This window comes from Schistocerca piceifrons, chromosome 6 (assembly GCF_021461385.2).
Source record: "Schistocerca piceifrons isolate TAMUIC-IGC-003096 chromosome 6, iqSchPice1.1, whole genome shotgun sequence".
Lineage (NCBI taxonomy): Eukaryota > Metazoa > Arthropoda > Insecta > Orthoptera > Acrididae > Schistocerca > Schistocerca piceifrons.
Genome location: NC_060143.1, coordinates 350,561,313 through 350,586,222, shown reverse-complemented (window position 1 = coordinate 350,586,222; position 24,910 = coordinate 350,561,313). Strand labels below are relative to the sequence as shown.

The 24,910-nt window shown below is 38.0% G+C and overlaps 1 protein-coding gene across 1 annotated transcript in view; it reads left to right on the top strand.

Annotated features, from left to right (window-relative positions):
• Positions 1 to 323: 323 nt before the first annotated feature.
• LOC124803318 (coiled-coil domain-containing protein 103) overlaps positions 324 to 24,910 on the top strand; it is a 51,082-nt gene continuing 26,495 nt past the window's right edge. The window contains exons 1-3 of the mRNA XM_047264501.1: positions 324 to 472; positions 11,903 to 12,062; positions 12,207 to 12,445. Of these exons, the coding sequence (XP_047120457.1) occupies positions 324 to 472; positions 11,903 to 12,062; positions 12,207 to 12,445 (548 nt within the window). The remainder of the gene's footprint in view (positions 473 to 11,902; positions 12,063 to 12,206; positions 12,446 to 24,910) is intronic.

Below are 24,910 nucleotides of genomic sequence, written 5' to 3'. Positions count from 1 at the left end.
ACGCAATATTTGTCATTGCTATTTGAAAACTAACGCCAGATCTTCATTTGTGCAAAATGTTACTGCAACACATGGTCACTTTTGAAGCATGATAAGAACAGTTTATTTACTTTAACATTAGATATATATATCAGGAAAAAGAGTTTATTTAGTTGTATATACATTAGAAATTTCTACAACGGCCATCCACCGTACATGACAGTAATTGCACGGGTTTCTCATGCGCTACCCTTAAATGCGTGTAACCGTGGAAACGAACTGAGTAAACAACTACCTCGTGCAGCTTGCGTTCACCGGATAATTATATACTAGTTTTGTGTTTAATGGCCGACATATGCAAGAAGGAAATTAATGTCAAAGAACTAGAAGCTGAGTTACAGAAAAAAATCGACGACGATGCCCGATACTGGAGGGAAAATGATGCGAAGTTCCGAGCTATTGATCAGAAAGTGGCTACGTACGATGAATTTAGGTTGGTGTTGATCAAAGTAATAGCTTTATTAGGTAATTTTCCAGCGGTTTTTATAATGACCGTTGTTCATGGTATTACAGTGTCGTGGGAAATGACACTTCACTGTCGTAACTTGCTAGTGGTATTTATTTCTCTTTCTCTTTTACTGCTTCGCACACAGAAGTCACGGTTTACTCGGAAAAACCTTTCAAATGAAATTCCAGTTGTGAAGCGCATTGTATTGGTTTTAGTCGTTCAACATCGTGACGCTTAGGTATTTTGTCACAAAATAATCAGGCAAATGCTTCGACGCTAAGAACTGAACGAAGAGCTTAATTAGCCAAAGAATCATACAGGTATTAAAAAAGACCAAATTAAGTTCTGCCACTGTTACCTTGTGATTCTGCGACAGTAATACACTCCATTCCATTCACTTTATAGTCATTTACGTTAATGAATCACTAAAGGCTGTCAATGTTCTTAAAAAATGTGATAGCTTAAGTATATTGCACTGCAGTTCAAATATATGAAAGCACAAAAAACTATTGCTGTGAGAGAGAGAGAGGTTGAATTAGGCATGCTGCTGCAACAAGTGCAAACACAGCACAGTCCAAACAGAAAACATAAGTCAAAACTCTTCATATACAGAGAAAATAAAACATCGTCGAAAATGCCAAAGATAGTGTTACTGTAAGCAGCATAATTAATATAGTTAAATAGTTGGCCTATATGATAATGACATTCTGTCAAACATTATTACTGAAATATGTAGCCAATAGTTCAAGAATTTCTCTACATTTCAGCCGGTCACTGTCCTAAATGTGGGAGAGGAGAGAAATAAGGCCGGTGCTCCCATGATCATTAGACAGCTTTTCCTGTTACTAGCCAACATTTTAAGAGCTCTAGTAGGTGTTATTTTGTATTAGTTCCAGTATGTTCAATTAGTTCTATAAGGATATTGACAAAGCATGTGGCCTTCCTTAATTTGCTCCTTGTCATTGCTCTGTTTAGATCTGTGGTAAAGGGATAAGAGGTATTAATAATTTCTTCTTCTTATCCTTAGTTAATTTATAATTTAGTTTGAAGGTTTTCTTACTGGTAACAGGCTGTGATCTCTCAGGGGACTAATTAATGTATTTCTAGATCCACCATGGGAGCACACCATTCAGCGAGTTGTTCAACACAGTATTCAGCTAACTTTTAGGGCCTGGAACTTAATACCAGTTTTTGTATCTGATCACTTCCCCTTTAGTTTACAGTAGCATGTTGTATCCATTTACATCCTATCTGTTCAAATTAAGAGATCTCCTAGTGATGTTACAAGTGTAATATTTCTGAAAATGGCCCCCATTGGACAGTGGCTGGAACAGTAAATGATGAAACTATTCAGACTTTTAAATCATGTCTCCGACACACAAACTGCAGGTTTGTGTGTAATGTAGACACTTCCAGTTCCAAGTACAGTTTGTTCAGAAACAAAGTGGCAACAGCATTTCCAAGTATCTTCTCAAAGTAGATATATAAGGCCCACAGTAAAGGATCCACCAGCAATCCATAGAGCACCAGTGGTATAAATTTTTTATGCAAAAGAAAGTGAGAGCTGTGTACTGCATCAAAAAATTCAGACAACTCTGTCTACAGACGAATTTCCTAATGTAACTGAAAACTAGAGAAAACATATTGTAATCATTGCTGGAGACTTTAACCATTTAACAATCAATTGGAAAAATTAGTTTGGTTTTTGGTGAGCATGTAAGGGCATCTTGTGAAACATTACTGAATGCCTTCTCTGAATACTACCTAGAACAGATTGTATGGAAACCCACTCATGGTGGAAATATATGGGATCTAATGGCAACAGATAGATCTGACCTCTTTAAGGATGTCCACATCAAAACTGGTATCAGTGACCATGACACAGCTGTGGAACAACGATTACCAAAGTACAAAGGACAGGTAAAACAAGCAGGAAGATATATTTGTACAGCAAACTAGATAAAAAGACAGTAGTGTCATATTTCAAAGAGGAACATGAAACTTTCAGCACAGGGCAGGCACCTGTGGAGGACCTATGGCCCCTGTGTAAAGGGTCATGCACTAATTAGGTATGTACCCAGTAGAACAGTTCATAATTGGAGGGATCCTCCATCGTATACTGTCACCGTAAAGAAACTTCTAAAAAAAGAAAGAAAAAGACTACTGCATGGTAGGTATAAAACAAAACATAGAGCTGCAGATAGTGACACTGAATGAAACGTGTTTGGATACCAAGAAAGCAATGCATGAAGCATTCAATGACTACCGTAGCAGAATGTTATCAAATGATCTTTCACAAAACCGAAAAAAATTCTGGTCATATGTAGAGCTATTAACAGCACCAAAGTTAGTGTCCAGGCTCTTATGAACGATAGAGGAATTGATATGAGTTAAATAAATGTTAGTGTCAATGGTACTTCCTGGCAGATTAAAACTGTGTGCCGCACCTAGACTCAAACTCGGGACCTTTGCCTTCCGCGGGCAAGTACTCTGCCACCTGAGCTACCCAAGCATGACTCATGACCCATCGTCACAGCTTCAATTCTATCAATACCTTGTCTCCTACTTTCCAAACTTCACAGAAGTTTGGCAGGAGAGCTTCTATGAAGTTTGGAAGGTAGGAGACAAGGTACTGATAGAATTGAAGCTTTCAGGACGGATCTTGAGTCGTAGCAGAGCACTTGCCCGCAAAAGGCCAAGGTCACGAGTTGGAGTCTCAGTCCGGCACACAGTTTTAATCTGGCAGGAAGTTTCATATCAGAGCACATTCCGCTGCAGAGTGAAAATTTCATTTAGCGTCAATGGTGTTGAGAAACAGCTGAAATCATTAAAATTGAACAAAGCTCCAGGGCCTGATGGAATCCCAATCAGATTCTATGTTGAATTTGTGGCAGAGTTGACCTTTCTTCTAAATATAATCTATCACAGATCCCGTAACAAAAAACTGTACCAGTAGTTGAAATAAAGAAAACATCACAGCTGTCTTCAAGAAAAGTAATAGTAGTGATCCACAAAATTATCATCTAATATCCTTGACATTGATTTGTTGCAGAATCCTAGAACATATTCTGAGCTCAAACATAGAGGTATCTCAAACGGAATGACCTCGTCCATGACAGCCAGCATGGATTCTGAAAATGTTGATAATGTGGAATCCGATTTACACTTTTCTCAAGTGACATACTGAAAGCTTTGGATCAAGGCACTCAGATAGATGCAGTATTCCTTGATTTCTGAAAAGCATTTTAATCAGTACCACAGCTACTCTTATTGCCAAAAGTACGATCATCTGAGATATCAAGTGAAATTTGTGACTGGTCTGAGGATTTTTTGGTTGGGAGGCTGCAGCATGCTGGGATGGAAAGTCATTATCAGTTGTAGAAGTAACTTTTGGTGTGCCCCAGGAAAGTGTGTTGTGACACTTGCTGTTCATGTTGTATGTTAAGACTTTGTGGTCAATGTTAATAGTAACCCCACACTCTTTGCAGATGACTCAGTTACAAGTAATGAAATACTATCTTAAAGAAACTCTATAAATATTGAAGATCTTGATAAGATTTCAAAGTGGTGCAAAGAATAACAACTTGATTTAAATGTTCCGAAATGTAAAATTATGCAATTTTTCTTTTTTAAAAAAAAAAAAAAAAAAAAAAAAAAAAAAAGCATCCTATGACTATAATATCAGTGAGTCACAGTGGCAATTGTCCATCTCATACAAACACATGGGTATAGCTGTTGTAATATGAACAAATGCTCAGTCATGGGTAAAGCACGGGGTAGATTTCGATTTATTGGTGGGATAGTGGAGAAAGGCAATCAGTCTACAAAGGAGATTGCTTTCAAACGACTCATGTTACCCATTCAAGAATATTGCTCAAATGTGTGGGTCTAGTTCCAAATAGGACAAACATGGAATATTTAACATATACAGAGAAGGGCAGCACAGTTTTTCCCCTTCTTTCTTTTCCCCAAGGGAGAGTCTCACAGAGACACTGAAGAAACCAAACTGGCAGACAGACTCTTGAAGACAGACAAAAACTATCCCGAGAAAGACTACTCACAAAGAACTGGCTTTAAATGATGACTCTACAAATATTAATGTCACAAAGGGAACATGAAGAAAAGATTAGATTAATTACTGCATGCACAAAGGCATTTAAACAATCATTCTTCGTGTGCTCCAAATGTGAATGGAATCAGAAGATACAGTGGGACATACCCTCTGCCATGTACTTCACAGTGGTTTACAGAGTGTAGATGTAGATGTAAAATCACTATAAAATGTACTTTAAAATGCTAAGAACTTACTCGAAAGTCTAAAAGCTTGTATTTAACCTTTAAAATTAATGAATAAAATAATAAAATCAAAACAATATGCAAGGTAATAAAGAGTGAGATTGGTGCAGACTGTTCCAGTAGGACCCAAGACATTTTTCTGAACATCGAAAGTTAAGCCAAGGGCTTGTGGCAAAAATTTTTTATAAGCACTTTCTAAATGTTGCTGAGAAAACAGAAAATGATGGCTCTTTTGAAAAGATCATTCAAATATTGAAACAACAACTCTCTAGTTATATAAGGTAAAAAAGAATTTGACTTGATACCAAACTTATGCTTATTATCAAAAGTACGATCATGTAGGGTATCAAGCAAAATATATGGCTGGATTGAGGATTTCATGGTAGAGAGGACACAGTGTGTTATCTTGGATGGAGGGTCATTGACGAAGGCCACACAATATTAATAGCAACCTCGCCCATTTTACAGATGATGCACCTGCTAATAATGAGTTATTGTCTTAAAAAAGCTCAAGTATTCAGTTGGGTCTTGATAAGATTTCAAAGCAGTGCAAAGACTGGTGACTTGCTTTAGATGTTCATAAATGTAAAATTGTGCACTTCACAAACCAAAAATACATAGTATCAATGATATACCTGGCTGTAATAGTTTGTAGGGATATGAAATGGAATGATCAGATAGGCTCAGGTAGAGGGAGTGGCAGACTTTGGTTCATTGGTAGAATACAAGAGAAATGCAATCTGACTGCAAAGGTGATAGCTCACTCGTTCGACCCACCATAAGATTTGCTGAAGTGTGTGGGACACGTACCAAATAGAACTAAGAGGGGATACTGAATGCATACAGAGAAGAGTGGCACAAGTGGTCACAATTTTGTTTGGGCCATGGGAGAGTGTCACAGAGATGCAGAAACACTGAAATGGCAGACACTTGAAGATAGATGTACCCTTATGGCTACTTACAAAGTTCAACAGCCAACTTTAAATGAGGAATATATTACAACCACCTTTGTATCACTCCCCCCAAGGATCACAAGGACAAGTGAGGACAAGACCTGATTAATTGTAATTGGGCAACTTATAAACATTCAAATTGAGGTTTTCTCTAAAGTTTTTAGTTACACTTAGGAGGTGAATCTTGTGGTCGATAGAAGGATCCAATGATACTGAGTCTTGCCCAAAAGATTTCACATGCAGCCTCAATTTCTGTCTCATTAGATTTGAGTTTCTGGTCTTACATGACAAATATATCACATCTGTTTCTCAGTAGTCTATCCTTTCAATATATACTTAAATTTTCACCAAAAATAACTGCTGACAATTTTGGGTCTTAACCAGCTTCTTGAAGCTAGTATTATGTAAGCTTCACTGCATTTTAGGAGTAACTCAAACTCTGTGACTTTGTTGCAAATGCTTCAGCAGTTGACCACAAGGATTTTAAGACACACTCCTGTGTGGGATATTTGTCTGGATCTTACATCTAGAGCTCTTACAGCTATCACTATCAGTATGCAGTGAACACACAGTCAGCTATTTCAGCAGCAGTCTCCAATGTTTAGTGCACACCTGACCCATTTAACAGGACCTTACAGTTCTCAACCCTGTGGCACAAGTCTGGGAAGTTACAGCCAGCTTGTCACAGAACCTTCACTGTCTCTGGTTCAAGGCTTCCACTCAACTCGGAACTAGCTGGAGTGCCCATAACACCATATCCATCCATCCATCAGAACTAGGGGATGATTAACAGTTCTGGGGACATATTTGCACCTTTGAAACTATGTGAGCAAGACTGGTATTCTTAACCTTTTCTGCCAGTCATTAGAATGATCAAGTATATCCTCAGAGCCCAGATGACAGGCATTGTCCATTCCAACCTGTGCCACAATCTGCAATTGGTTACGCCCTGTTCTATCAGTGGATGCCAGAATAGGTTGTTCAAGATGCTGAATGAGTTCCCCAGGTATTTTCCTTTCCCCTAAGGGGTACCATTATTTGCCACATTGCAGAACTGCTGATGATTCATAGAATGTAGATGTATAAGTCCATGACTTTTTAAATAAGATTTCATGTGTTTTGATCGGAGATACTAACAAGAGTTCTGTTAATCCATGGAATTGTTCAGTTTGCTGTGTGTTGCTTTGTTAGTATACTGCTGGTCATCAAATCTGCAACACCATTAAAGTGCCATGCAAAAAAAGCATTCTGACATGAAGTGCAGTAGATGCGTGGATATGCAAATGATCAACAGAATAGGTATGAATAATGCTGTCTACATTCTGTATAACAGGAAGTATTACACAGTGGATTTCTCATTCAGAAGTTACATTTAAATATTGTTCAGTTATGTGAAATATGTGTTATTCCATGTGTAGGAACGAGCAACAGCTACTAACACGTTTTGGAATTCAATAGCAGCAGGATCACGGCCTATTGACACTGCAAATTATTTTTTCCACAATATTGTTGCTTGCATTGGTCAAGATCCCAAGATTGTCATGCGAATGTGGGATCAATGGCTTCAGAAAGGCCATACTCAACACCATGCATGATCTCAACGAGTCCACACAACTAGTGATGGAGAGGGCAGACATATTGTTGGCACAGCCACTCAGGCTCTTACAGTCACATTGCTTACCTTGAAGCTGGTAATGGGCTTGTCCACAGTAATACAAGTATCCACACAGACTGTGCAACAGTGTCTGGAGCACTACAAACTGTCAGCATGGTGACCATTGTTCTGGCTTCCCTTGATGAAGCAGCACAGAGAGGCATGTCGACAGTGGCGCCTGCAATGACAACAATGAGCATGGGAGTAGCACCCTGTCATCTTTTTCGATGAATCATGATTCTGCATTCAGTAGACGATGGATGTAGTGATTTGTGGATGCTCTGAGGGAACCAGATATGCTTCCAAGCCCAGCACCTGATTCGATCACCTCTGTTTCTCATAGCCAGTAATTTGGACATCAACCATTACATTGCTGACATGTTATGTCTGGTGGCTCTACCCACCATTAATGTCTCTGTGACATTGTCCTTCAACAAGATAACACAGGATCATATGTTGGCCGCACTGTCCTGATCTACCTTTATACAAAGATGTCTGATTGTTGTCCCAGCCAGCACTTTCTCCAGATTTCTCACTTACTGAAGAAAAATCTGGTTATGGGTTGCTGGGAGACTGATATCCACTACAATTGAGGTACTCTGCGACAGAGTTGAAGCAGCATGGAATGATAGACCTGTATCTATTTGTTAGTTAAACTCAGTAGCTGATTTTGTTAAGAGTCATGTTGCTGCCAGAGGAGCACATTTTATGCGCTAAATTTTGCATCGAGTATACCCACAATAAGTAAAATTTCAATATGTGCTATCCTTCCAGATGTTGCAATTCTAATGGCCAACAGCATAGTTGTTTCAGATTTAACTATATTAACTCTGTGGCTCTCTCGTTTGGAAGTAATTATCCTTAAAATGACTTAATGAAAGCAATGGAGATCCTTGGGATAAGATGGATATTGGTTTGATCATACTCGACACTGCTGATTATTAACAATACAAGTAGCCTCTTATAGGAGGTATTCAGATGCAGACTATGCTGACTGTCATGCCCTCAAGCGAGGGGTGATGCATCAGTCACACCCATGTGTGCGTGCTCCTGCCTCGTGAGCAGTCATCCAAGGCCTTTTGCCTAGACTGAAGCCATGTGATTTGCATCATACCTGATATTTCTTCATTGATTTGACAGGACTGTCACAACTAGTCCTTTGCTCTAGCTCTATTAAAACTGCAACTTACAACTGTCTTAATTCTTCTCATGCAACTTTCAACTATGTCTTCAATGTTTAATGTCTTCTCTACTGTCATGTGGTCTCTGTTGTCTTGGACTTCTCTTTGACGTTTTCTCTGGCTCTGTTATAACTCTTTTAAAATCCAGAACTGCTACACCATATTCCTATGAATGACTTGTGAAACTGCTGTTTAGTTAACAAATTGTGTGCTCTCCTCATGAATAGGCAAATTAACCACATTACATGAGCCTTTTTTTTGGTTCAGTACATAAAAAACAAAGTAAGTTGCTATAGCATGAATGTCTACAAGACCCCGAAGGCCAGGTTCAGCTGCCTAAGTACATAGGCTTTTCCCCCATCCTCCACACCCACAGGCACCTTTGTGTCACAAAGGATGAGAGTTGCATGTGTCAACTGTAGATGGCTGTAATGGCATGTGTGTAGTGTTGTGTTGTGTCCATGTTCAAATTATGAGAGAAGGGAGAAGGTAGAATCTGGTGTGGGCACACAGCTTACTTCTTTTGAAGTGCACCAAGGAGGCCACAGAGCTTAACATTCCCATCCGACAAATGGATCACCATCATCAGTTGCGCATGCTCTCACTTCATGAGACACTGTGGAGAGAACCTGAACTGAATCCAGGACATTGGTACAAAGACTGGTAATCAGGGACTTTACTCCACAACCTCTCCTGTCCCCTCTGCCATAAGGGCAAAGGGAAAATTGTCAACAGCAAGCAGTTTACAATCACCCATCCAAGTACTGGGTCGTCCCCAACAGTGCTTAATTTCGGTGATCTGATTAAACTAGTGTATCTATCTTGACATGGCTATTGATGGTTCAATATATAGGAGAATAGTAATGTTTCAAAAGTTCATTTTCCATCTTTCACATCATGTGCCTGTTGTTACAATAACCAGTCCTTGAAAGTTGGAACATCTCCAGGCAGGATGGCAATCCACAAAATAATAATTGTTGTGTCCGAGCAGGTATTTCCTCTCACAAATTGACAGTGATCACCTTACCCTGCTGAAGATGAACGTCTCCCCCTTCTCTTTTTTTGCTCCCCCTCCCCCTTTCACTGTATTAATAACTTTGGGTTGTGAGTATCATTAATTGGTGAAAAGACTTAGGAATATACATCACTCTTCTGGAGTGTTATGTATCACCACAAACTGTCAAATCAATAAGTAGTTTCCAAATTAACTGCCTTTTTTCCAGTATTGTATAGTCACAGTGATAATCACTGACCAGCATCATTTTCATGTAGCTTTAACACATCATTCATTGCACTGTACCTGTGTGACAGGCATTTATGATATTGTTACTGTAATATGAGGGAACTGCATTTAGTGTTGTGTGTTGATATCCAGATGAGTTCTACTTTCCAAAAACAAGGATTTTCTTTGTTTAGGAAATGTGAGGATCAATGTATACTGAGAAAAGGATGGGGCAGCCTGAGTGATTAACAGAAAATTCAGTTTACCAAAGCCTGTTGCTTTGATCTGGTGCTAAAGAAGCTGACATGTCTTTCTTTTGTGTAGTACAAGCATCAAATTTTATACATAAACAGAAACAATCAGACCTGAAAAAAGGAAAAGACGTATATATTACAGAAATACTTCATTTGCCAAATTTGTAAATGCCATAAAGACTTGTCTGGTGAAATGAATTAAAATTTATTTTTATAGTGAAATGTAGAGGATGTAGTGGAAATGAATAAAACTTATATCATTATCATCATTTTTGCTGTTTTAAAATGAAGAGCTTTGTCAAAATAACTACAAATCATATCTTAGACCAAAATCTTGTCTACGACAAGGATAATGTATATATTGGTTTGGTGCATAAGTTTGTAGCGTATTTGTAGTTCAGTAAACACAAAAGATACTCACAACACATAACAAAAGTCATCAGTAACATATTCTCCTTCACCATTTACAACAGTCTGCCGACACTGGGGTACCTTCTTAATTCTGTGCCTGTAGAAATCACATAGCTGTGAGGCGAAGAACTCATCGAGCCATGTTCAGAACACATTTTCATCAAGAAAGGAAGTTCCTCAAATGTTGTTTGACAGAGAGCAGAAAATGTGAAAATCTGAGGGCACAAGATTTGTTGAATAAAGTGGATGCAGAATGACTTCCCAGCTCAACTTCTTATAGTGTTTCTTGTCAGTCTAGCAGAAAGTTGGTGGGTGTCATCATGGAGCAGCATCACTTCACACAGTCATCCTGGATATTGTTCTTGGATTGCATCCACAATACATCTTAGTTGTTGACAATAAATGTCAGCACTGATGGTTACATCTCAGGGAAGCAGTTCATAGTACACCCATTATCACTGTTTCACCGGACGCATAACAAACATTATCTTCATGGATGTGCACAGGGCTTTGTATGGGGAGTTGCTGCTTTGTTTGGGCTCAACCATCCCTTTCTTTTTCTTGTCTTAGCATCAAGACACCACTTCTTTTCACCAGTAATGATACAGGGTAAGAATGCTCAGTGTTGTTTGTGTGCCAATTGATAAGTAAGTGGAGATGCACACATGGCCACCTGCTGATTATTGAGATTTTGGCTTAGCATATACGGTACCCCATACACCCGATGTTTGAACCATCCTCATGGCATGCAGTTCATTACATTTGCCACTTAACGAGTACAATGATGTGGATTAATGCATTTAAATGATCTTCATCAAAGCCCAAAGGTCTTCCTGAACGTGAGAGTCATTAATGTCAAAATAATTCTCCTTAAAACATGCCTGCCCAGTGGCATTATCCCAATACACGGCGCAAATGTTTCTGGCTGCCTTTACTTCTGTCTCTACTCTGTTGAAGTTGAACAGAAGAATATGTCAGAAATGTTCCAATTTCTCCACTTGGCACACCATTTTCTAGTGTCCACACCTCTACTCACTATCTCCGAATGACAAAATGTGAACTCAAATAGCAGCGGTGAACTAAAAATAAAAAATGACAATCGGTAAATAAACCCATAGCAACCGGAATACCAGTGAAAATGCTACAAACTTATGCAACAACCCAATATGAAGGTAATAAGAGTGAATAGAATTATTTTACATCCACCTATTAGGCTAGTTTATTTGTTTAAATTTATGTTTCCATGTGCATTGGAATAGTGTATCTCACTCTTGTGCTGTTACAAAATCTTTCTTTTTGAGATAAATTTCTATGTGTTCCTAGGTGTTGGTTATTTCCGTATTATATCTCCGTACAATAATTTCATTCCCTCTGAACATCTTTCTTTGCTTCAGAAAATGATGAGCTTTTCTCGCTTCAGTATTTTATTTATTTGTGAATACAGGGACATGGTAAAAGCAGCTCATCTGCAGCCTGTGAAGAAGAGTGAGGTCCAACACAATCCTGACAAAGCTAGGAAAAGAGTCTGGAATACTGTTGCTCCAAAACAAAAGGAAATTTCCCAGGAAAATTACTGTCAGCATGAACTGTATAGATTGGGCAAAGTATGTATTGTACTACATTCACTACATTTATTCATGCTAGTGTGCGAGGCAGATAAAAATTAAACAATTGCTTGGGTACCATTTGAATACCTTGACTCATAAATAAGAACAAATATTTATCTACTTCTACTTTTCTTCTCACAGTCATCTGGCACAATCGTTCCCACAACACTTCCACAGTTTTGCCAGGAATGGAGAAGACTTCCCAAGATAGAACACCTCAGCTTTCTTAAAACAGTAGGATCATTATCATTGGCCAAGGTGTTACAGTCAGAGCTGCCAGCTGTTGAATTTGGAGAAATTATTATGGCCCTTTCAGAGTACAGTACTGAAGATGCCCCATTTGTTGTCAGTCTGCTGAAAGTATTTGCATCTGCTAAACGGTATGGTGTCATGTTCTGCATTTTCTGTTACGTACCTTATGATCATTGATCAACATATTTAGTCTGTATTGAAGATGCCCAATATGTTGTTAGTCTGCTGAAATATTTGCATCAGCTAAACAGTATGGTGTCATGTTCTTGTTACATAAATTATAATTATCCATCCATATATTTGGTCAGTGGTGACAGCTTGGTAATGTCTCTTGCACCAAAGATTACACCAAGAGAAATATGCAAGGCACATCCATCAAGTCAAAAAACTTGATCTCTCTAGTCTATAGTTTCATTCTGTTGTATTACCATTTACATTCAAATATAAGAATTTAACTTACTTACCAGAATGCTGATTGGCAAAGTGCTATTGAACAGAAAGCACGTCTGTTCAAAGAATTTATAAATTAGTGAACCTGATGGTAAGCCACTGCTGTTGATAAAGAGCTTGAAAACACTGCTTTAGTATACAAAAATTTCCCATTAATTTCCATTATCTTTTCAGTTAGTCAACAATAGGTAGAATCACAGCCATGGAAGATGTTTGCATTCAGTAATGTGCATGGTCCTGCAATTTCAGTGTAAAGATATATAGCAATATAAGCCCATTGTTTAGCTATTGACTCAAAGTGTCCCATTTAGTAAAAGCTAATTAAATGTTGTTTCAGGTTTCTGATCTCATAGACTGAGGGACACTAACTTGGCTTAACTGACTTGATAAAAACAACTAGAGGCTTGATAAAAGAATCTTCATGGATTTTAGCTGCATTTGTCAATAGAGCACACAAAAACCTAAATTAGACTGGCCACACAAGATTTTTCTCCTTGTTGGTCCAATATGAGGCCTGATTTCAACCAACAGCTGTACTTCATTTGATCTCTCTAGTCTACAGTTTCATTCTTTTGTGTTACCATTTACATTCAAATATAAGAATTTAACTTACTTACCAGAACGCTGATTTTCAAAATTTTGTTGAACAGAAAGCATGTCTGCTCAAAGAATTTATAAATTAGTGAACAATACCTGACTTCTTTACTTAAACATCATCTATACATGTTTTTCGAAGAGCATTGCAAAAATAGGTAACTATCATTATTTCACAGATTCTTTATAAACAATTTTGGTTGGAGTGTTATATGCTACATCGACGAATAAAATTTGAGATAAAGAATCTTACACAGGAGAGACTAGCATGAGAGCTACATCAAACCAGTTTTTGGACTGAAAAATCACAACAACAAAAACACAATTGAAAAAATAAGTTCCAAGTAGCTTCAGTGAATTACATACCACCATTTTTAACAGATATCTACTTACTGTTAATTGCTACAGTTCTTAAAGGAAATATCTTATCCTTGCAGCATAACAGATCTGGAAATTAAAAGAAAATCAGCAAACTTAATTTAAAGTTATCTGGTCACTGTTCTGTAAAACATTGCTCCAGCTGAATGCTATTCCCGGGTATGGCTTGAGTTGGTTGCTGATCAATTGCAGCTGCTACTCAACCTGACTACTGTTAATGTGAGTAAAAGTTGCTGCAAATAGATTTATCAGGAGAGATGCCAAGAGACACGTAACAGATATACCAAAGATATCTCGAGTACTATCCTGTCCTGCAGATACTGTCTCCTCTATAGCAAGTACAGGATCAATCACTGGTCATCCATATGAGTTGCATTTCAGTGGTAGTTCTAGGGGCTCTATTATCTTGCCCATGAATTCTACTAAGAGTTGTTATAGTATGGTGCAAGGGTAAATGAAAGTTATATGACCTTGCCAATATGCAAATTATAGCACCGAAGATTTGTAAGAATGCCTGGAGTCCATAATAAATGTAACATTTGCTTGAAATGTCACAAAATGCCTCTAAATCAGTGCCAGGTAGTAGTAAACAACATAAGAAGAGAAAAATCCAGACAGTAGTTGATTATTCTAGTGATGAAGGGTTATTAGAAAAAAATTTCTTGTGAAAGTTCAGACAAAGATTGGTAATTGTACAAGAGAAATCGAATGGAAGTGTTAGTAGCATCTTCAGAGAATGAAAAGCCTCATTCAAAAGTCACAGGAAGAACTGGAACCAACCAACAAGCAGATTTATATTTGTAGTTATACTTGATAAAAATAAACATTAGCCTGCTGTTGTTGAAGGTTTTAACAAAATGGTGCAGCAGTAAATACCATGTAGGAACATAGGTAGGATAGGTAGCTGTTTTGTAAGCAATGACTAAGCATATTTAATCATTCCATTTTATGAACAGCATGTAGAAACATAAAATGGAATGATTAAATATGCTTAGTCATTGCTTACAAAACAGCTACCTATCCTAAAATACTGCTCAAGTGGGAGATACACATACCAAATAGAGCTGTCAGGGGATATTGAATATATACAAAGTAGGCCAGTGTGTATGGTTACAGGTTTCTTTGACCCATAGGAGAGCATCACGATGTAATGGTATGTGTTGCTATAAAGCACGTTTTGTTTATTAGACCAATGAAAGAAGTGTGTGTAAAAACCTTGACTTTAATTAGTAATAGCATAAAGAACACCAACTGTACCTGAGTTTGTTGCAATTTATGAGCAGATGTGAGAGAGAAATACGGGGGCTGGTGCAGTAAGCGACAGCAAATGTGTAATTTGGATTGGCCAGTGAGGGGTCACTTGCACTTTGTAGCTGTACCTTTTTGGGTGCAGTGGACTCCAAATGGTTGAGCACTAAAGAAGAATGAATGTTGTTATATAGACTCTGTGCCATGCTATCTTGAATTAAGTATGAACTAATGGTTTTGGCCAAGCACTGAACATGTTTGTAAAGTTTTGTTAATTTTCAGTTGTGAGTTGAGAATGTATGTGAATATAGAAAAATTATGGAAACCATGTTTTGTTATTTCATAGTGAGTTATTTATATGTAGAAGCTCTCTCATAACCCTCATCCTTCTGCAATTGGAAAAGAAATCACTGGTCAAATATGTGACACTACACAGCAGGACCACAAGATCAAGAGAGAATAAGACGGTGATGGGGAAATTTGGAAAGGAAGGTAACTGTTATTACAGGGAATGAATAAAGACTTGGCATTTCACAATATTGTGGTGTACAGACGGTAATAGAGCCAGGATGGGGAAGGTGTAGGCACATTTATTTGGTCCAAGCCTTGTTGACACAAATTTATTATTTAACAACAATTGGTTACATATCCAAGCTAATACAGTTAACAGTTTAAATGGAAATTTTAGCAATAAAATTTTTTTAAAAAAACATTCTCTAGAAGCACATGCAGCCCCACTCTGAAACATTACATAAAGGTACTGTTAGTAAAGGGTATATTATATCATACAATAGTGCAACATGTACAAATATCAACAATTACACCAGAAAAATATTGAACTTGTGATTTGTACTACATGTAAATCAAACCTTAAAAAATCCAATTTTGCAAGAGTGCAACAAATTCCCTACTGCCGGCAAAAAAAAAAAAAAAGGTGGCAATTGTAATCAGTTTTTTTTTACCTCCCGGTTTCACTTAAGCTTACGTAAACCCTACACAAATGTCACTTATTTTTCTCTCATGTGACTTTCTCATGTGACTTTTGCGACAAATACACAAAATTTCTAAATTATTTTATATCAGTTAAGTAAGCTACAATACAGAAATAACATTAATGACTGGTGACATGAGTAAACACTGTCAAGTTCTCAATTTCACGACGGTTGTGTTATCTAGCAAATTTTCATTTAAATACTCGCCCCATGTGTTCCAAAATCAGTTCAGTCAGTCTCGAGAAGAAACACAACTTAATACACAAATATGGAAATATCAAGAAATAGATGGGTTTATCCCAAGCAATATTAGTAGAATTAAGAAATTTGCAATTTAAACACACCAATTTTAACAAAGTCTCATGTAATAATAATTTGGACAGAACTTTCATAAAATGATCAATGATAGTGGATATCATGCCATACACCACGAAACAAATTAAGAATTATTCACAGTAGACACCTGGCGCATGATGATATTCTCTGAAGTATTTCAAATAACAAAATGTTGACTACAAGTACCAACCACATAATAAGGTAATGATCATTAAATATAATAAAAGTAAATGAAAATTTTGGCCTTAGTCAGGTGACGAGAACCACACCAATGCAGTTTCCTGTTACACTCGAGTTCTAGGCCCAACAAACAACAGCTGGTCCTGGAGAACCACACTAAGCAAGCGAGCATTTCATCCTCCCCACATGCCCGCAAACAGCCATACTCATCGCAGTCCTTAATCGGCAGGCACCAGTTGACTCCCCACTGCTTCTGTCCTGTCGCCACATCCCAACCGAGCCATGCTCCCAAAACCTGTTGCTTCGCACAACAGTGTTCAGCAATCACGCCCCCTATTGCTGCGGCAAAAACAAGTGAAATAATCTCGCGGGTAAATCAAATGAGCTGAGCCATGACACGGCTCAAATATTTGGATCACTTAAAATCAGCCCACAACAAGAAAAACGCCTCAACAGAGGTGACACTGTAAACCTTGAGCTGGCAGACACTTTAAGATATGTTCCAACTATCTTGCGAAAGCCTATAACAAAAGTTTCAAGAATCAGCATTAAGTGAAGGATCTCAGAATAACTTCAACTCCCTATGTATTGCTTTTGTAGAGACCATGAAGACAAGATTAGACTAATTACACACTGTGGCATTTGTGCAATCATTCTTCCCATGCTCCATAACTGAATGGAACATGAAGCAGCTGTAATGATTGATAGAGTAAGAAGTACCCTCTGTCATGTAATTCAGTCATTTGCAGAGTATAGATATATTTTTAGCTGCTCCTCCACAAGATCTTGATTTGTACAAATCTTGAATTGCATTGTAGCATATGCATAATTTAAAAAACACTGTCCACATTGGTGTGATCAGTCAGATGGAATGCTAGTGAATCTGAATTAGGTGGAAACTTGTATGCCTGTCACACCATGAGGTACTGCCATCTAATTGTTATTGGCTGACCACAGGGTTGGTTGTTACGCACACAATAATATTCAGGAAAGTTTAGCAATACAGAAATACATGTCACTTACAAATGAAATAAGTAGGAAGTGCGGGGAAGCTAAGGCAAAACAACTGCATGAAAAATTTGAAGAAATCAAAACGGAAATTATTGTCAGAAGGATTGACTCAGCATATAGAAAAGTCAAAACAATCTTAAGTGAAATTAAACGCAAGGGTGGTAACATTAAGAGTGCAATGGGATTTCCAGTGTTAAATGCAGAGGTGAGAGTGGATAGGTGGAAAGAGTACACTGAGGGCCTCTATGAGGGGAAGACTTGTCTGATGACATTGATAGAAGAAGAAACCGGAGCCAGTACAGAAGAGAGCTTTGTAAGACTTAAGACTGAATAAGGCAGAAGGGGTAGATAACATCCCATCAGAATTTCTAAAATCATTGGGGTAAGTAGCAACAAAATGACTATTCACATTTGTTTGTAGAGTGTATGAGCCTAGTGCTACACCATCTGACACTTCGAAAAACATTATCCACACAATCCTGAAGACTGCAAGAGCTGACAAGTGTGAGAATTGTTCCACAATTAGCTTAACACCTCATGCATCCAAGTTACTGGCAAGAATAATATACAGAAGAATGGCAAAGAAAATTGAGGATCTATTACATGACAATCAGTTTGGCTTTAGGAAAGATAAAGGCACCAGAGAGGCAATTCTGACATTGTGGTCGATAACTGAAGCATGATTAAAGAAAAATCAAGACACATCCATAAGATTTTTTGAACTAGAAAAAGCATTCGACAATGTAAAATGGAGCAAGATGTTTGAAATTATGAGGTGCAAGATGTTTGAAATTATGAGAAAAATAGCGGTAAGCTATAGGGAGAGATGGGTAATATACAATATGCACAAGAGACAATATAAGAGTGGACGACCAAGAACAAAGTGCTCGGATTAAAAAGGGTGTAAGACAGGGATGTAGTCTTTCGCACCTACTGTTCAGTCTGTACATCGAAGAAGCAATCATGGAAATAAAAGAAAGGTTCAGGAGTGGAATTAAAATTCAAGGTGAAAGGATATCAATGATAAGATTCTCTGATGAGATTTCTATCCTCAGTGAAAGTGAAGAAGAATTACAGGATCTGCCAAATGGAATGAACAGTCTAACAAGTACAGAATATGGATTGAGAGTACAACAAAGAAAGACAAAAGTAATGAGAAGTAGCAGAAATGAGAACAGTGAGAAACTTAACATCAGGATTGGGGATCACGAAGTAGATGAAGTTAAGGAATTCTGCTACCTAGTCAGCAAAAAAAACCCATGACGTACAGAGCAAGGAGGACATAAAAAGCAGACTAGCACTGGCAAAAAGGGCATTCCTGGGCAAGACAAGTCTGCCAGTATCAAATACAGACATCACTTTGAGGAAGAATGTTCTGAGAATGTACGTTTGGAGCACAGTATTGTATGGTAGTGAAACAAAGACTGTGAGAAAACTGGCAAAGAAGAGAGTCGAAGCATTTGAGATGTGGTGCTACAGAAGAATGTTGAAAATTATTTGGGCTGATTAGATGAGGAATGAGGAGGTTCTCTGGAGTATTGACAAGGAAAAGAATATATGCAAAACCCTAACAAGAAGAAGGGAGAGGATAGTAGGACATTTGTTAAGACAGTATGGAGTAACTTCCATGGGTTTAGAGGGAGCTGTAGAGGAAGACAGAGACTGGAATGCATCCAACAAATAATTAAGGATATAGGTTGCAAGCGCTTCTCTAAAATGAAGAGGTTAGCACAGGAGAGGAATCCATGGTGGGCTGCATGAAACCAGTCGGAAGACTGTCAGTGATTTTCAGATGTAAAACTCTCACTGATTTGTACACTTGGCATCCATAATCCTGCCATGACTGCTCAATGTAGTTTACTGTGTCTGCTCTCCAAGATTTGTCACTGTGGTTCTTAAAAATATTAAGTGTCTCATGGGAACTTGCTTGAGATTCCTCACATGATGTAAACAACAGAACTACTTGCCAAATAGAACACCCATAACCCTCACTGAGTCATATACCTTCATAAAAGTGTTGCTTATGACTATTCTTTATGGAACTAAATGCATACTGAACAACAGAGATAGATACATATAGTTTTTTATAGTGAAAGTTATTGCACTCACCAACCACTTCTCCAGCCAGCTGGTGGTGAACTACGACTTCTGTGTTGCTATTCTGGTTGGAGGAGAAGCAAGACATTACAAAATCTACAAATAAGAAAGCCTGATCTGTACTCCTCATTGTGGACATGGCAACAGCAAATGTGGCAATACTTAGAGTGATCGTGAGGAAAGCCGTTTTCTTGCTCAAACCAGAATCTGACAAGTCTATTCAGACTCGGTTTAAGAAGTAGTTATGCTATTGGAAGGTTTGTGAAAAATGGGATGTCACTGAAAGCTACATTGACATTATTGACAATATTATACCTGCACATTGTGTGGTAGGTATTCTCAAATTTAAAAAAGTTTTGCACTAGATGATGCCCGCATAGGAAAGCCTGTCCTACAGATATCTCCATCAACGTCAGATTACTGATGATAGGATGACATTTCCTGAACTAATACTAAAAGTAAATAAGAAGCTACTTGGATTCAAGAACCTAGACAAAAAAGTAGTTTTAACTTTCTGCTTGTAACATTTATTATTACATTTATTTGCATGAAGGTTACTTGCACAAAAATGTTATACATTTGTATAACATGAAGAGTGATATTTCTGCAGTGTTCCAGGACATAACTGTACAGTTAGTGAGGACAACCCTAGGATAACCACTTACACACATATGGTCCTCCATTGGCTTTGGGAGAGGTATTAACATCACATCACTCCAAGAGTCAGTGAAGACTACTGTGTCAAACATTGCTGAATAAGATGAAGAGTTTTCATTTTGTGTTACTGATCATGGTGTGTTGCACACTATGGCCAGGGAAAGGAAACATCCAGTTTTATGTGAAAATGAAACTTATACAACTTAAAATGCCCACAGTTCCAAAAATTCAAGTATTACTGCAATTCACAGTGGTGAACTGGCATCTTATGCTCTAAGGCAACAATTCATAATCTAAATATACAGAAACAGTACAAATCTTAAAATTTGGGGCTGGATCACAAGATGATGCATCGTGCATTCATTTTCAGTGTTGCCGAACATTTCAGATAAAAATACTATATGACAGGCAATGAGTATGTGACATTTAAGCTAGTCACACATGGGCAGTTGTTTGAAGGAGCTGTGCTTATACCTTGTCCTAGTCATTTGTACAAAAAATGTATCACTTGGGTCTCATTGCAGGAAAACCTACTTTACATAACAAGAATCACCAACCGAGCTTAAAGTTAACCTAGCCATGCAGGCTTTCTTCTGGCAGAATTTTCTCAAATTTTTCTTGTGAAAGGCAGTATGCTGGGGTGTGGGTGCACAGTAAGGATGTGATTAGTAATACAGTAATTATGTGATGAAAGTTATTTGTTATGGTATTCAACACCATTGTATCTCATCTGTGCACATTGCCCTGCCAGTGTTTCTTCTTCTTCTTCTTTTTCAACTGCATTGTGATACCCAGAGCACAACCCTGCAATTGTTACTTCATTATGGTCTACAAGCTGACAAACAGACCATTAGTTCAGACACATTTACAGTTATGAATAATCAGATTTACAGCCATTATTGGCTTTCTTTGTGAAATATCAATTATTCTTTCACTTTTAGTTCTGAATACAAGCCAATAATCAAAACACTAAAAGAAAACTAGTATATCCAGAGGCATTCCTGGCTTTGCAGGAACTGATTGATTCCCCATTTGTTGTCACAATAATATTTAAGAACAAAGTTATCGTTAATGGCATTTGGCAGCTAAAATATTGGCCAAACAGTTTGTTTCTAGTGAGTGTTTAAAGAAAAACCATTGTAAAAAAATTAAAATTTTATGTCAAAAATTTTGTTATGATGTGTTTTATGATTTCCATAATACATTAATTCAGCAACAGTGGGTCAGCGCACTTTGTTCAATTTTTGCCAATCAGTCACTTGCAGAAAAGACTATTTAAAGTTGGTTTCCAGAAATTCATCATGGCCATTCTTTGTCAGTGATGAATTCCATGAAGGCTGACCAAAATTTGTACTATGCACAACATTATTGAAGAGGAGTGGTATATGGCTTACTGTTAGACAGAGACATCCTTAGGTGTATTTAAGACTGCAGTAAATTGGAGTGTGAATGAACATTTATCTGTAAAAAAGATTTGTCCCCAATTAATTCCATGAAATTTGATTTAAGTTCAAAATGAGGCTTGTGTTAACTGATGTAATGAAATGTTCAAAAAATGTGGCCAAGGGGATGAAAAATCTGTGTTAAGCTTCTTAACAGGAGACTAAATTTGGAATATTTTCATACCAACCAGAAGCTAAGCAGTAATCAACTGTCTGGCAGTTCCAATATGAACTGAAAACAACAAAAATGGTTTGTTCATTAAGCACTCCCAAGAAAATAATCGCTTGATTCTTTGGTTACACTGGACTTGTTGCAACCGTTGGTCCAGAGCCGGGCTCCTCAAACGTGAGCCCCATGAATTTTTCTGCAATTTGCACAGTGATGTGTAGAAAAATTGTTTTCTGTGATCTTTAATCTTACATTTCAATTTTGACAACACTTAACTTTTATGTAAATAAATGACAAAGAAGTGTAACCATTTATGTGTCACAGCTATTGGTTGCATTTTAGCAATGATAAAAATTCATAGTTTTTTATTGTGATGTTTGGGCAGTGTGTTGCCTCGACTTTTGTCATTCGAATGTAAAATTATAAGTATTTTAAAAACTTTTTGTATAACTTCTTAAAACTTTCAAATTTTTCTGTATGCCTCAACCACATTTGACCTTTTTTTTCCAGTTTTGTTAGCTTAACAATCATCTTCAAATCACATTTGCTTGCCGTGTACAAGACCTTTGCTTCTTCCACAATATTCTTATTTTAAATCCCCAGGAAAAATGTGCTATGTTCAGCCACATTATCTGTGACAGCAATTGAAACAAAAAGCCTGTACAGCACTGCAAAACAATTTTTATACATTGAAGTATCCACGTAATTTTTCTGTTACAGTCCGAGATTTGCCATGTAAGCTGTATTTGAAGTCAGTAGTAAAACATGAAATGTATATACATTGTCACACTGGGTAACTTGTCCAAACAGTAAAGATATATGCAAATGGGTTTATACATGAGTGTTGCTGTAACTATGAGTCTGCTTGCAGTTACTGGCTAGAATGAAAATAATTACATGGATGCATCAATGTACAAAAATTTTGTAGTATGCTGTACAGGCTTTTTGCTTCAATTGCTGTCATAGATAATGTGGCTGTGCATACCACATTTTACCCAGAAATTTAAAATAACAATGCTATAGATGATGCAATGATATTGTGAACTGTGACTGCATTTATAATACTACACGTGATCTGGAGGTGGTAGTTGAGCTACCAAAACTAGTCATCACTTCACAGAAAATTTTTAATGTTAAATGTGCTGCATCCTGTTATTTGTTATTAGTGCAATGAGTGTGGTGTCTCTGTATATGAGTATTTGAAATGGCTGCCAACTATATCAGCGTGGGTCGGCTGCTGGAGGCCGCCTGTGGGAGATGTGCACATGCATGATCTCTGCCATGCCGTCTACCGGTGACTCATGTATATATATATGCACAGAGCAGCACTGACTCTCTCCCTGTATGTTATTCTAGTTTGTATTGCTCACATCAATGTGCTATGTCTTGTGGAGTGCCGAGAGGCTATTTTCATTATATTTCAGAGGTTATGAATAAAGCCATATTTGTACAACTGGGATTGGTTTTGAGTATCACTTGGTTACCACTCAGTTGATGATGAGTTTGGTTTCTGTGTGTGCAATCTTTATGTCTGGTTTCGTCAGGTTTATTCATTATGGATGCTGTGCTACTGGCCCTAATTGAACAGCTTTCTTCAGCTGCGACCACTTGTCAGTTTCCGTTAACACACAGGGCACCATACCACTGGTTCAGCCACCCACTTTTCCTCTGTATGAGGATTCAGCCGAGAATTGGGAAGTTTACGGAAAAAAACTCAGACAGCACAGTGCAACAGTCCGGAATTTGTGGAAAGCCTTCTTCCTCTCATGGATTCCACCTGAGGTTCATCGATTACTGTGTCAGCTTGCCTCTTTACAAGAACCAGCAGCTCTTACTTTTATCACGTGCAGTTTATTGCCTATCTACTATCGCAAACAAATGCAGTGTGAGTTGGATTCTGCAGATGCCACAAGAAACCAAACCAGTTGTACAGGACCTGGGCAGCTGAACTTCATGGTCTTAGCCATAAGTGTCAATTCATTATTGATGCCCATGATGACTCTTATGCAGACTCTACAGTGCACAGCGCAATTATCTGTTTAGCTCTGGACAAAGAAGAGCACCAGAAGGCTTTACTCTGTGAAAACCCCCTATTGGCAGGCGTTTTGCAAGTAGCACGCTCTTTTGAAGTTTCTCGGGCAGCAGGTGACCAAATTGAAGTGTGGGTGATGTGGCAGTAGTGTCACGAGATGTGCCCACCAGGATGATTAACAGCTTGTTCAAGGAAGCAGCAGTGGTGGCGGTAAACATGCAGGCCCATCACCGGCCTGACAAATGCTGACCCATGCAGCCCACAACCACCACAGCGACAGTGTTAGTGTTCCCTTTTTGCCGTCCTGCCCTTTGTGTTTTGTCCAGCATGAACATTCGGCATGCCTTAAGTGCTGGGCTACTTTTAATGATTGCCAGAAGAAAGGCCACATCACCTCCATTTGTTGTTCGCCAAAGGTTACTCAGCCTATCGAAATGGACATAAACTGTGTTATCCAATATTGTTTATTGAGGTAAGTATTTCTGCCAAGTGCTCCAGCTACAGGTCTACAAAGATGCTGCAGTGATGGTATTGAATTCTCAAACCTATGTGAGTTTAGGCTTGCCGCTATTGACACTGGTAGTGTGGAGGGTGCTCAGTTATAGCAAACAGAACATTGCGCTGTTGGTACAATTTATGGCATCTGCCTCTTACAAGTCAGTGGTTTCTTCCATTACATTTTTGGTGGTTGCTGATGCTGATGTTGAGAACTTGTTTGGGATGGATACATTTCAGGCATTTGGATTTTGCAACACCAACACAGTTCTCCATGTGTCCAATCAGGTAATGTTTTTTTTTTCAATTTGAAATACTGTGTGAAGAGTTTTTGGAAGGTTTAAGGTGTGCTACGAATTTTTCTGCTCATATTTCTTTGAAATCCAAGGCCCCGCCTCATTTTTATTGTGCACATTCTATTCCTGTCATCCTGAAAGTGGAAGCAGAAATTGACAGACTTCAATCTCTAGGGGTGGGGCATCTTGCATAGCCAGTGAATGGTTGTCTCTGCT